The 14629-nt window shown below is 33.8% G+C and overlaps 1 protein-coding gene and 1 long non-coding RNA gene across 8 annotated transcripts; one reads left to right on the top strand and one right to left on the bottom strand.

Annotated features, from left to right (window-relative positions):
- The first annotated feature begins 6383 nt into the window (after positions 1-6383).
- LOC139886268 (uncharacterized) lies at positions 6384-9230 on the top strand. Of its 4 annotated transcripts, XR_011772372.1 has the most exons (4): positions 6384-6519; positions 7410-7610; positions 7814-8268; positions 8836-9230. It is a non-coding gene; the product is annotated as an uncharacterized lncRNA (long non-coding RNA). The 4 variants fall into 4 exon arrangements; XR_011772370.1 differs by having other exon boundaries at positions 7814-9230; XR_011772371.1 differs by having other exon boundaries at positions 6385-6423; positions 7814-9230.
- Positions 9231-11274: 2044 nt separating this feature from the next.
- Positions 11275-14268, bottom strand: LOC139886266 (putative F-box protein At4g38870). Of its 4 annotated transcripts, none has more exons than XM_071870037.1 (3): positions 14021-14267; positions 13695-13843; positions 11275-12797 (listed from the first exon to the last, which is right to left on the bottom strand). In XM_071870037.1, the coding sequence occupies exons 2-3, from the start codon at positions 13825-13827 to the stop codon at positions 11419-11421; spliced, it is 1512 nt and encodes a 503-aa protein (XP_071726138.1). In that variant the 5' UTR covers positions 13828-13843; positions 14021-14267; the 3' UTR covers positions 11275-11418. The 4 variants fall into 4 exon arrangements, with proteins under 4 accessions (XP_071726138.1, XP_071726137.1, XP_071726136.1 ...); XM_071870036.1 differs by having other exon boundaries at positions 14092-14267; XM_071870035.1 differs by having other exon boundaries at positions 14114-14262.
- Positions 14269-14629: the final 361 nt, after the last annotated feature.

Raw genomic sequence — 14629 nt, 5'->3', positions numbered from 1 at the left:
GAGGGCAATTTGGTGGATGGAATGGATCACCTTCTTCTTGTCTCCAATGATTTAGTATATTACGAACCCATCCCCAATTCATCCAGAATAGATGATGGGAAATTGGTTGATCCATTCCGGTGATGCTGCTTTCGGAGCCCGAATGGAAATCCATATCGGCATAACTGTCGGAATCTGAAGAATTCGAACTAGATGCGGAATCCATCTTGTATAATGGGAAAAATGAATTTTTGGTATGGAATAGATTATAGGAGTTAGATTTGGTACTCTTCAATACATAATTTACATATGTATATATAATACCAAAATCTCGTAAATTACGGAGAATCTTTGAAAAGATATCAGCCAAAGTTCGCAATAACAGATATGCTAAGATAAGAATTCGTCTATACACTATCAATGCAGTAAATGCAGTAAAATGTGTCTAGACTTATGAATGATAAGCAGGTAATTTCCTAAGGATGATAAGCAGATGATTTCCGACTAGAAATGATAAGCAAAACTTTTGACATGTAGACACGGTCGAAGTCCAGACTCATTAATGCATCCTAACAACTACTAGTTAGACACACTAATACAAGACCTGGTTCTCTACGACCACCGCTCTGATACCAACTGAAAGGACCCGTCCTAATCCACCTGGACGAAGTCATCAACATTTGGTCCCATTGCGATGATCGGCTCCAAGTAATGTCCTTATATTGAGCAAATGCACAGCGGAAGACTTAATTCGTACCTGAGAATAAACATGCTTTAAAGTGTCAACCAAAAGGTTGGTGAGTTCATAGGTTTATCATAACAATCATTTCAATATGTTAATAGACCACAAGATTTCATAATCATAAACATAATACACTCGCAAGTGTATGTAAAGCATTCTAAGTGGTTGAGCACTTGGTAACCATACTTAACATTTAATCAACGTCGCATATTCCCTTTATTATGAAATCTCACTACACCGTACCAAGTGTAGTCACCAAAACGAAGTACTGTGCAACCGTTGAATACTGGTCGTCCAGTCCGGTTGGGGTTGTCAGGCCCGATAGATCTATCAACAGGATTCGCGTTTACAATACCCATGTAAATAGTAGTTACCAAGCTACAGGGAAATATGCCAGTGGTACAACTCAACGTAGAATATATTTTTAAGTACTTGTGTCTATTTTGTAAACATTTATAAAAGCAGCGCATGTATTCTCAGCCCAAAAATATATATTGCAAAAGCAATTAAAAAGGGAGCAAATGAAACTCACATTTGCCTTGAAGGTATTTAATTCGACTTGGTCTCCGATAGATATCACTAACCTAACCATATATATAATATATCAACATATTTTCTTTTTAAGTAATCGTTACATATATATATATACTTTTAATACTTTTAATATTTTCTTAGTCCGTAGTTAACAGTCCGATGTTAGTGGTCCACAATTAGTTGCTTAAATAAAATAAATAAAGACCCCATCGTATTCGTATTGATCAGAATTAATCTCGACCCATGGTACCATGTTGTCAAATGACGTGTTGCGTACATAAAGTACCGTGTTGTCAAATGACGTGTTGCGTACAATCATGAGGTCTTATGATTAATCTTCTCGTGTTGTTTACGGGTAGTCCTGAAATATATAAAATCAAATCATAAGTAATTATATATAAAATATCATATTAATTAGAAAAGATATGATTAATTTACTTTTTCTCCAAATATTTTCGTAGCTAAACTAGCTTCGGATACCCAATCTTGTTTTAGTCGTAGTTTCTTCATTACAACTCCGTTTTTGTTGGTTCAACTTGCCACTTCCTTGGATCGAGTCAAATTTTAAGAATATGAACTGAAAATACCTTAGTTTGTATTCGAAATCATAGGTTATAGGTCAAACTTTGGTGAAACTTATGAAAGTGATCATTTTCCATCATAAAAACAACATTTAATGATCATTTTTCTAAAAATACTTACACTTTGAGTTAAACCATGAAATTTTTATGTGTTAACATATTCATAAGAAATATCATTTTTCTAGAACATGAACTTCCAATTCAAAGTTCAAGATGGTTTTTAATTATCCAACCCAAAACAGCCCCCGGTTGCACTCCGACGACGTAGATTCAGTTTTTAAGATGTTCTTTGTAAAACCAAGTTATATCTTGTTAGGTTAGCATATCATTATGATATATTATAGGTCTTGAAGTGTTTTAAAAGTCAAGTTAGAAGGATCTATTTAGTTTGCGAACAAGTTTGAAATCAATCAAACTATGTTCTTGTTGTTAAAATTTTATACCACAAAATAAGATAGCTATATGAATATGAATTGAATAAGATTATGAACAAGGTTACTACCTCAAGTTACATGGAAAAAGTTACTGCAAAAGATAAGAAATAATCTTGGAATCAAAGAGTGGTGGAGTTAGATCAAAAGGTTGGAAGTAAACTTCTTCAAATGGGTGGTTATTTTGATATGTTCTTGAAAGAGTTTTCTTATGGTGTTTAAGGCTTGTAATTGAAGCTAAATGATGGGGAAAATGCTTAAGATGATCAAGTATGAAGTTAGGAGTATTTTAAGAGAGAAATGAGGGTGTAGGTATGAGAAAATAGAGTGAAGAAATGGTGTTCATTTATAAAAACGTTTTTAGTTTATAAAGAAAGAAAAGGATTCCTAATTTTGTTTTCTTACTAATAATTCATACTACTTGACAAATTCTAGTTACTTCATATCTAGGGCAGTAATAATGTTGATTAGGATGTTGATTTGATGTGTATATACCAATAGTAAATACGTATAGAAGCTGGGTATGATACGGGTACATATACCCTAGATATACGTATAGAAATCTTGAGAAAACGGAACGAGAATTCAAATATAGCTATCTTTTGTGAATATACTTATATTGTTTTATGTATTTAAGTCCTTAAAAAGTGATTAAATACATTATATATACGATACATGTATAAGCATTAGAGATTATAAGTATATATATCAAAGAATGTTACGTATAGTTATCGTTTTGAAAACTTAAGTTAGTAGTTTCAAAATATACTTATAACTCATTGTCATTAGTACACAATGAGATGTTAAACCATCCTTAGATCATGTTAAATATATATAAATACATATATATACACAAACGTATAATTATCGTATGTTATATAGTTCGTGATATCATCGGTCATATTGGACGGTCAAACGTTGTGTAAAACTCTTTTCAAAAACACAAGTCTCAACAATTTAGATTGCTTATCATGTTGGTATGGTTTAATTTATGTAAATATTAATCTCATAAGTATAATTTGGTCGGAAAATTCCGGGTCATTACAATTTTGTTTTATGATTCAGTAACCAGACCTCTACGCAGGACGTTTCCCCCCTGACATCATCATAAACAAGTCCAACTTGACCATCTAGATCAACCAAATGCTCCCTACCCGTACGATCAATAACTGTATTATAAGGAGGATCTATCAACCCAAATTCCTCTTTCTTCATGTCAAAACTTATTACTTTACTTACTGCATGAGACGCCCAACAGTTAAGATTATCACTACCCAACCAGTGCAAACATCCATTAGCAAATACAGCTTCACCACTTATGGGATAGGGTGGAACTACGAGTATCTCCCGCCATGATGATGAGTCTTCCGTGCCACCCAATACATCATGTACCATGGTGCATAAATCCTCCTTCACCACATCATCATTGTGACTAATCTTCTTGTCTTGATTTCGAAGCACAGCACACACCATTTTGTAAGTATTGGTAGAATCATCATAACCAAGCCCGCATGCCTCACGTTCTTGAAACGCGGACGTACATGATATTTTTAAGTGTCAAAAGCTCATTTAAAAAGTGTTAAAAACTACGACATTATTTGTAGTGAGTCATGCATGTCAATCAACTAAAACAATGTTTATAATAGTATTTCATGTCAAATATCTCTTTTGTAGCATATTGTTATTTATTTTTGGACACTGAATAGTATGATAAATTAAATCATGTCCAACATTACATATCTACCAACTGAAAGTCAGGTTTGTTTATTTACTTTGTATTTTATAGTTGGCTATTTATTTTGTTTTTATACAGAGTCAAAATGGGTGACCAGGTTGTTTTCTATATAACAAGTGTTTGGAAAATGATGTCGAATAGATTGCATAGGATGCCACTTGAGTAGCGATTATTGCATCCTTGGTATCAATTCACTGTGGAGCTTGTGTTTCCATGTGATATGCTAATGCTGGTTCAATTTATCTTCACCGGGGAGCTTGTGTTTTATCTTTGTTCTTTAGGAGAAAAGGTACATCTTTGTTCTAAGGAAGTTTGCGACATGTAGGCAAGGTACAAGGTGATGGCAAAATGCATTGGAGAATTCTTCATGTATATCGATCGTCATTTCTTAAGGATAGGAAGTTTGCTTCTCATAATGATCTATCGATTTGTTGCTTCCGTGATAATGTAAAAAATTTTCAAATTAAACTTGTCACTATTATTGGCTATGCACTCTCCCGTCGTGTAATGTCGTATGTATGATAGATGGTGTATATTTCACAATTAAATTGTATCAGGTCTTTAGTGAATTGTTTTCCACAATATTAGAGGCTGCAATTTTTCTTTTACGTTAACAAACCATGACAAACACTAAGGTAGAAATATCTGTTGGTTGGGTAATTGGTCAAATTTTTTATAGTAAAAACTTTTAATGAATCCACCTAAAACAGTCAGTTTATACACTTTAAGTAGTTAGTTTGATTTCGAAACTTTTAAATTTATTAAAAGAGAGATGACTTTTTTAGTTAAAACAAGTTATAGGAGGTTCTATGCATATAAATTACAATATGGGAAAATTTAGACCCATTTTACCTCTTTGCTTCTATTGCTATATCTAGGACAATTTGATTAACAACCAGTGCAAATTACTACAACCAATTGGTTTCAAATTGGCTTCTACATTACCCTGTGCGTATCTCATAACCTCCCAATTACGCATGGTTTTAATTAAGATTAGATGCTAGCCTGAAAAAATAATACTCCAGTTTAATGACTTAACAAATAATAGTTAGAAAACTTGAGTTTTGAAATCCATTTTATATTCCAATTATAACCCTTAATTATAAATCATATTTAAATGATCAAATTATTATGTCTTTATCACATTGATACAAATTACGTATCATCTTACGAAATCACGATTTATAATGATTATAGTTTAGTTTATTCTTACATATATTAACGTAGTCATAATATTATGCAGTTAATATTGAGTAATAGTACGCAGCACTTGATTATATCATATCTTTAGGGAGTGATGTGTTTATCCAGTAATATGGCAAGATTTGTTTAAGGTCATCGCCAATTTTTGGGTCACCGCAAGACTATTACTCCTGACAGCTTCTTCTTCTTCTCTTTTTTTTTTTTTTTTTTTAATAATACAAGTCAAAATGGTTGGGTCATATTGGTACCAATACTTTTAAAATGGAAATAATGTGTTATTTTCCTGAATATATTTAACATGTTAGTTATTTCGGATGCCTTGAAAAGGAAATGACAGTGTGCTACCTTACAGGTTATTCTCAACACCATCCATTCTTTATTTACTGACCGTTTTCAGGTTATATTAGTTTAGTCAATAACGAGATATACATTTCAACGTTCATTGCTTAGGCGATTGTGTTTGAAGTTCTGTTGGTGCATATTTATGCCTCATATCATTAGTGTCAATACAGGAGAGGTAAAATTAAGCATTTTAATTAATTGAGGTGATGCAGATTTGTATATTCTTACAATATATTCGTCCAGAGATTATAATTTTTCAGTTTTTCTTTTTATAATTTTGTTTCGTTCAATTAAGATGTGACGATGAAGGTTATATCGTTCTCCTCAAAAGGACCACGTGCAATATGCATTCTTTCTACTAACGGTGTAATTTCCATCGTTACCCTTCGACAACCCGATTCTTCTGGTATGTATAAAACTTAAGAAGTAACTTAGCTTCGCAATGTAATTGTATGTTTAAACACGTACTATGATATGGTGATAGCTCAATTATGACTCGCTATCATCGTCATTACATCATTATTTATGTGTTGTAATGCAAAATTGAATATTTAATCTCATGTTTTGGATCAATTTTTCATAAATATATTTAGAAGTATTTGTGATAAAATACCCGCGAATGTGCGGGCTATAAACTAGTATACATTAAAAAAGAGTCTCGATTAGCTAATAAATGTTTTCAAAACCCTTTTAATCACCGTTAGATTAAAAAATTATATTACAATCCCCCTTAATCCAACTATCATTAATCATATACACTAAAAATATTATCTAATAAATCAATTTTACATATACACAGTCCCTAAAATACCCTTTTCTAATAATTAAAAATAAAAACACGGGATAAGGGTTCAAGATCATCATCTGAGATCATCTGTACGTTTATGAATCACTGATTAGCCGATTGAATCGATTCTCTAAATTTGTTTGAAGATTAATTGGATCTCGTATCTGAATTAAATTAAGCTTTAGGTACGTTAACTGTTGAATTGATACGTTAATAAAATTGATTCTTATCTTGCTAACGACATAGACAGCCTTGAATTCAGAAAATCAAGGTAAGTATTTAACTGACTTAGGGTTTTGATTGTTTCTTTAATAAATTAGATTCCGAATTCAAATGTTGTATTTTTTTACATCTGGTTTTCAACACATACTGTAATGTTTTGTTGAACAAAGAATAATGAAATCAACATGATTTTATGTATTTGAATAATGTTTGAAACTACATAGCATCAGATATATTGAAATTAGTTTTTGTGCTTTATGTGTTTAGTTTATTCTGGCTAAACTTTGACGGATTAAATACTTGAGTATTTTGATTTTATATCTTGAAAATTTAATATATTGAAAAACCAGTTTACAGTAGGTGTGAAACTTATTAATTAGGTGGAAAAATCCAAAGTTTTACTTTATGTTTGATTTAGTTTTTAATATGTTGAATTCTTGCATATGTTTGTTTTTTTGGATACGATGGGACAACTATTGTTTGGGATAATTTCGTTGCTACTTGGAATTGATAATTTTAACCACTACTTTGTAGTTACCTATATGAATATGATGAAACCTCCTTCTGGGAATGATCATCACATTCAATTCAGTCTCAATGGTTAATAATTATACGTTCCCAGACATATGTATTGACTTTCAGTGGATGTAATTGGTATGAATTTGTGGCTAACAATATATCATGGATGTAATCGACTGCCTAGACATATTTATGTTGATGCTCTCGCTAAGTTGCGTAGTTCGATTCGATTAATCTATTTGATTTGATTTTTTGTTTATTATTTTGTAAATATTTTATGGGTCATTTGATGAATCGTTTGGGGAACATACCTATCTTAACATGAAGATTACAGTGGTCTAGGTACTGTCCCATTGAGGCTAAAGAACCTTACTCTATTAGCTAAATGGTGGACGAAAATTAACTGGAGCAAGAAACCGATTTGGAAATCAATAGTTATTGCCGCCTGTGGGTGTAGGGGTGTTGAACTCATTGCCAATTGAACCAATTCGCTTTAAGGAATCATACACAAATGGATTTTTGCAATAAATTTCAGGTTCAGAGTTTAATCCTCTTTGTTGCATTCATCATTTTAATTATATTTGTTGCTGTAAGTGTATATCATGATCATATTTGTTGCTAATATCGAAAAATCAGTTAACTTTTAACATTGAAAAATCTCATGTATGACTTAGAAATATATAGTTATAGGTAACTGAATCAATGCTTATTATTATTTTTGTTGATTATTGATTTCAGGAGCTTTTGACCTATTAAAGATAATTGGTATTAACGATATTGTTAGAATCGATTTTATGGACCTGCCTTCACCCAAAACTGTGATGCGTTCGTTTGAGGATTTTAAATTATTTGGGAGCCTTGGATGATGATGATGATATGATGGTGACCATGGTAGGTGCAATTATGATTGAATTTCCTGCAGGCCCAACAATTGGCCCAAACATCGATTCTCCAAAATAGTCAAGCAATCCAATTGGTTTCTTCTTTCTTCTCTGATAGACCTGAGCCCCTTTATCTCTTTTATCACTACTGACTAAAGATCCTGCATCATATCCATTACGAAGCGTGTGGATCGGTTGAATATTCACTGGATCGGGTGCCAATTGTTATCCCTACTTGTAACTGGTGATGGAAGTTGAAGCTGGAAACTTATGATTGGAGCTTGAGCAAAATTTGGAAGCTCATAATTTCAGGTGAAATTAATCTTTTATAGTATCTATTTGGACAAAATTAACTAAAGTTAAAACATGTTAGTTTACGTAAAAAGGGATATATATCTATTTGGAGCTTGGCTTTGGTCCTTTCTTCTCGTTCGTTGGGGTTGGGTATGTCGTGATATTTCTTTGACTTGGTGCCTCTTTGCCGGAATTTTTGTTTCCTAGGTGGGTGTAGGTGGCGAGCTCCGACGGAGCTCTATACCCATTTAGGGCTGGTTTTTGGTTTTGGTAGTAGTAGGCCTTGGATCTGTTATGATGGTGGTTGTGGTGTTGCCTGTGCTGAACCCCGTTGATCCAGCTGCCAGCGACTTCCTAGGATAGTTGGCGACTGATGGCGGCCTGAGATGGTTGCTAGCGGTCGCTGGTGGTGCTTAGTAGTTGTAGGTGGCTGCATTTGGTGGTTGATGGCTGCTGCTAGCGTTGGTACTAGTGGTGGCTGTTTGCCGCTAAAAGGCGGCTGGAGGTTGCGGGGTTGTAAATGTCCTAGAAATTCTGGTGAAAATGGCATGGTTTCTTTACGGTTTGAACCTGCTTTAGTTGTAGGTCGGTTGCTACTCGTTTGGTTCATTCATTCCATTTATCCCGTCGTCGAATCTTTAGTGGGCTTGGTGTTGTTGTCGGCGTAGTTGACTTGGTTGACTTCGGAAAATAGGCCTCGGTTTAGGTGTTCTTGGGTTGCCCGGTGAATGATTTGAATTTGGGGTTTCTGAGAAGCGAAGTTGCAGGGTCGGATACGGAGTCGGGGTTATGTATATGTTTCATGCTTTAGGTTTGGTGGATTGGTTGTTTGCATTTTCAGTTGGAATTTCAATAGTGCTTGCTCGGTATTTCAATGTTATCGTTCATACTGTTTATAACGAACTGGAGCGAGTGTCAATGAGTTTGGTCGTTTGTGACCAAGTATTTTCAGATCGTCATGATCTGTGCAATGTTGTTTCACCGGATCTTTTTGTACTATTATATATATTAATATTTTTGCAACAAAAAAAAAAAAAAAACATCGATTCCTTTCACACCAGACAAAGTACACTGCAACATCAATAACAAGCCTTGTAATAATACTTCAAATCTGATTTTTCTCTGGGTATTTTGACATAACCTCAACTATATCCCTTAGACTATTTGGTAAACCTTTAAACAATAGTTTACCTTTCATAATCTCCCACACTTATTAGAGAAGCTGCATTTAAAGAACAAATGTTCAGTAAAATCTGCATTTTGATCACACAACAAACACCTAAATGTGATTTCTCATTTTATAAGATGATAACTTATTTTTATAATCTATTAAGTAACTTATTTTTCTCGTAAGCTTGTAAAAATTTATGAAGATGAAGTTTACAAGTTAAAAAAACAAGATTAAACTGCTAGATAGAGTAGGATGGCAAAAAGACCCGTACTCGATGGGTAAATCCGAAACCCGACACTTTTGAGCCGGGTGCAGGTCCAGGTATTCGGGTCTTGGGCAGGGGTATGAAATGGTTTTACAATTTTTGTCCTTGTTCGGGTATAGGTATAGGTTTAGATATAAAATCCCGCATACCTCGGCTGTATTCCCGGCCCATATACCCGTATACCCGACTCGAAGGGGATATCAATTTCATTCATAACAATAGTAAAATTTAGTAATAATAATATAAGCTACAATGTGATATTTTACTATTTTTCAATAATATATATATATATATATATATATATATATATATATATATATATATATATATATATATATATATATATATATATATATATAATCTATTTTTTTTTTTGGACGACGATATTTTTGGCATATCATTTATTTCAACGAAACCTCATTATTTGCACGTATCACACTCTTTCGGGCGGAAACCCGAACCCGATCAACAGTAACCGGGAACACATTCATTCGGGCAGTGATCATGGGTAGAGGTCCGTGTACGAATCCGGTAAAACCTCCCTATAGGGTTAATATATACCACCATTATTGATGTTCAATTGTTTTAAAGAAAATCATGTCATCCCTAATGATCGAACTCATGATCTCTCCCTATCTCATGATACAAAGTACATGGGGAAAACGTTTAGTCATGCCCGCAATTTCTATATATATTTATTTAGCTTTAGTATTCAATTTAATAGCGCTATAAAAAAAATTGAAATAGATGGATGGTGAATGAGATTAGCTAATAACGGGGATATTCGATATCCGTGAGAAAAACGGTAACTCCAGAGTTGGTAAATAAATGGGGATCTCCGTTTACTCGTAAAAAAATCCAAGAACCCGACGGGTATAAGTTCGAACTTGAGACATGATTTTTTAACTGGGTTCGAGTCTTGAATTACTTAGGCCCGCTCAAATCCGACCCCTTGATAACAATTTTTTTTACTTGGTATCCGTTCCAAAATAGAGCAACGCTACATATATATATCGTCGGAAAATGAACTAACGGCAATCACATGCGATGATACGAGCGGTTATTATAATCAACGATCAAAGCAACCTCGCCTCGTCAAATTTTACGATTATCAGGTTGCCTTATTCTCTCCGATCTCCGTAAATTGTAAATTTTGTAGTCATTATTTACCTACCAATTGCTTAATCACTGATTGTGATGTGAAATGAAAAATTAGCCAGTGGAGAAACAACATGAACTCATTCGGAACATCTATGATCTTAAACGAAGCAATTCCGACTGATTTATTCTATGATCTTAAACGAAGCAATCGAATCTTTAAACCTATCACCAGTAACAGCAACAAAATCTCAAATTTCCAGAGAAAGTTAAACTGATAAAAAGATTTTCAATCTAGGCTTAAAACACTAAATTTAAACTCGAATTGAACGTACAGCCATCATATGTTTAACTAAAATTTGTGCTTGAAACAACTAAATAAAACTATAAAAAAAATCCAAAATGAAAGTAAGAACAGAGTAGGCCGAATCCCTGTATGAATGTGGTGAAGCAAACACATTTGAAGGCAAAATGAATTACAAACCTTGGAAAACTGCTTTCAAGAACGAACAAGATGTATTTATTATCTTCACAATATAATAAATTAAACATGCTTATCATTCATGATAAATAATAAAGTTTACTCTATAAATTTGCATATACTAGTTTTCTACTTAGTAGAAAAGAGAAGCGATCATCCGTTGATTGAACAATGGTGGAGGATGGAAGAAAACGTAGGTTGGTACAGTCGAATATCTGATCCAGATGGTGCATAACCCTCAAGAATAAAGTTGGCTTCATGCAAAACGCCATGTTTTAAGCGGTAAATAAACAAGCGTCTCCGACAACCGTCTGTTATTAATAAGTCGCCTGCATCCTTGTTCCAGTATCCTATAACCTTTATAAACATCTTAGGAGCAAGAGGCGGTTTTCTATCGAACCGGCAATGGAGGACCCAACTCCAACATTTTGTTGTTTTATTATTATGATGATGATTGAGTAGTAACCACACCTCTATGTAGGACGTCATGATATCATCATACACAAGTCCAACTTGACCATCTAGATCAACCAAATGCTCCCTACCCGTACGATCAATATGTGTATTATAAGGAGGATCTATCAACCCAAATTCCTCTTTCTTCATGTCAAAACATATTACTTTACTTACTGCATCAAATGACAAATACTTAAGATTATAACAAACCAACCAGTGCAAGCATCCATTAGCAAATACAGCTTCACCACTTATGGGATACGCTGGAATTGCGGGTATCTCACGCCATGATGATGATGATGATGATGATGAGTCTGTGCCCCCAAATGCATGTACCATGGTGCATAAATCCTCCTTCACCACATCACCTTGATCGGGCCAATACGACTTGATCTTCTTTTGTTGATTTCGAAGCACAACACACACCATTTTGTAAGTATTACTAGAATCATCATAACCAAGCCCGCATGCCTCGCGTTCTTCATATGCTGATGTATTACATGACCAAATTTTGATGGGTGGCAGCTTATAAGATTCTTTCTTTAAAGGATTGATCACAAGTAAAACAGTGGTGCCGTCGTCTACGTTGTTGTCTTGTGATGAAAATATCAGACCCTTGCAGGAACCTATAGTTATTTTTTTTCCTATGTAATATCTAGGACCCCAGTCTTTACAGACAAACTCCATATATGGTGTTGGTGGATTCTTCTTTGTTGTGATCACCACCTCTTCATGACTAGTTGCACCAGATTTTTCTTCTTCTTCTTGTTTAGTTACCAACATAGTGAGTGATGCAGATGCATACGGATATAGATCTAACTCGAACATCATGAGCATCATGGGCTCTTTCATAGCTCGTTTGGCATGCATGATTTCAAGGTACGGATCGTTAATATAGTTGCACCATACCTTGCTTACACATTGAAAACGAGCCAAAGATTTTAGAGGCATTCTAGACAGGATGTTGTATATGTTGTCAACCAGCAACTCATCACCACCCGATATTTTAATTTTTGACGATACAACACGGGTTGATTTTTTTTGTTTTTTATGATGATGATAAATGGAAGCCCCACCTGCAATGCAATGCAGTGCAATACATCATAATGTATAATTGATTTTAATGTTTAACAACCAAAAAAACAAAACTTCACGAATTGAATAAAACGACAAGGGTGGTTGTTAATAAAGTAGAGGTGTTGCTTAAGAAGCATCACACACACACACACACACACACACACACTACTGGACTGGCTACTGTTGCAGCAACCTCGTGGTTGTCGGTACATACTAAAATACTGTAACCATAGATACTTTTTTCATCACCATATCATTTTTTTAAAAATTATATTTAAAGAAAAAGCTAATGTTTGGAAATAAGTTAACTAACTACAAAAATCCTATGTCGTTCCATGTGGTAATGAAAAAATCTGTGCAAGGCATACGCCAGATGATCACAAATTAGGGGGTACACCATCATTTATCAATCAATCAAGCATATATATAAGAGAAACAGTAACAATCTTATCAACAACAACAACAACCAATTACTAAAACCAATTAGAGTGATGATTATGAAGTTTCATAAACACCAACTCAATCTACAAAATCAAAACGTAACAATCAAATCAGCAAAAATTTTGAATCCTGGTATAATTATTTAATTAATTAATTAATAATAGTAGATTTAGCCATTAAAGAAAAAGGCAAGATATAATATGATCAGAAGAAAAGAAAAAGGCAAGATATAATATGTATGTGTGTATATATCGAAACATATTAATAGTAGATTTCTCCATTAATTAATTGATATGAGCTAGCTAACCTTCCCATTTTGGATACTGGAGCGGTTTCATCAAATCAAACAATTCATACATACATAATACCCAATTCACATCACATTTCACATCTATTTAGTAAAATAAAGACACAAACTTTAAACACCAAAAAATACTTAGATATAAATTTCTTACCTGAAGTTTGCATATTTTTTAGAGGGTTGTGGATATCGGTATTCTCCGCGCCAGACTTTGCCTCTTTTACTTTTCTTCTTCTTGTTCTGTAGATGTTGTTGCAACAACTGACGATGGGGCTTGCTTGTTCCATGTGGTGATAATGAAATCTGTGCAAGGCATAATCCAGATGATCACAAAGGAGGTACACCATCAATTAATCAATCAAGTATATATATTATATATTTAATAAATAAAAACAAAAAGTAAAAGCGTTATCAATAACAACCAAGTACTAAAACCAATTAGAGTGATTATGAAGTTTCATAAACACAAATTAAATCTACCAAGTCAAAATATAACCAATCAAATCATCAGAAAATTCGAATCCTCATATTAAAATCACCAATCAAATCACCAATTAGAAAAAATAGAGTAACTGTGAATCGTTCTAGGTTTCAGAATCGATTGTAAATTTCTTCAGTCGCCTGCGAATGAAGCCCTGCTACTTGTGAATCGTTCTACGTTTCAGAATCGAGAGGTGTAATTATCGATTCTCACTTTTACGGGTGAAAGATACTTTTACGGGGCTTAAATTGGGCCGATGAATAATTACGATTTGATGATCTACGAATTTGGGTAGAGTAATTGGGCCGTATAATTGTTACAAAGTCTTTAATTTTACGGGTGAAAGATAAAGATGAAATGAATGATATTTTCAACAGACAGTAATTTAGGTTTAAGTTGTTGAGTGAATTGAATTGTTAGTGGGATACCCAACTTTAAGGGGCTTAAATTATTGTTGAGCTCACTAATATTTTAGCACTGGGGATGGTATCGGGTCGGATTTACGTAATCTCATACTCGAACTCGATTAAAAAACCCGGTCTAAATTCGGACCCGGATTCGCCGGGTCCCCATTTACTTAAAACTAGCGGGTAAACGGGTTTCCCCAC

Source organism: Rutidosis leptorrhynchoides, chromosome 1 (genome assembly GCF_046630445.1).
Source record: "Rutidosis leptorrhynchoides isolate AG116_Rl617_1_P2 chromosome 1, CSIRO_AGI_Rlap_v1, whole genome shotgun sequence".
Classification (NCBI taxonomy): domain Eukaryota; kingdom Viridiplantae; phylum Streptophyta; class Magnoliopsida; order Asterales; family Asteraceae; genus Rutidosis; species Rutidosis leptorrhynchoides.
Note: the sequence above shows the minus strand (reverse complement) of the source record. Positions and strands in the feature narration are given on the sequence as shown.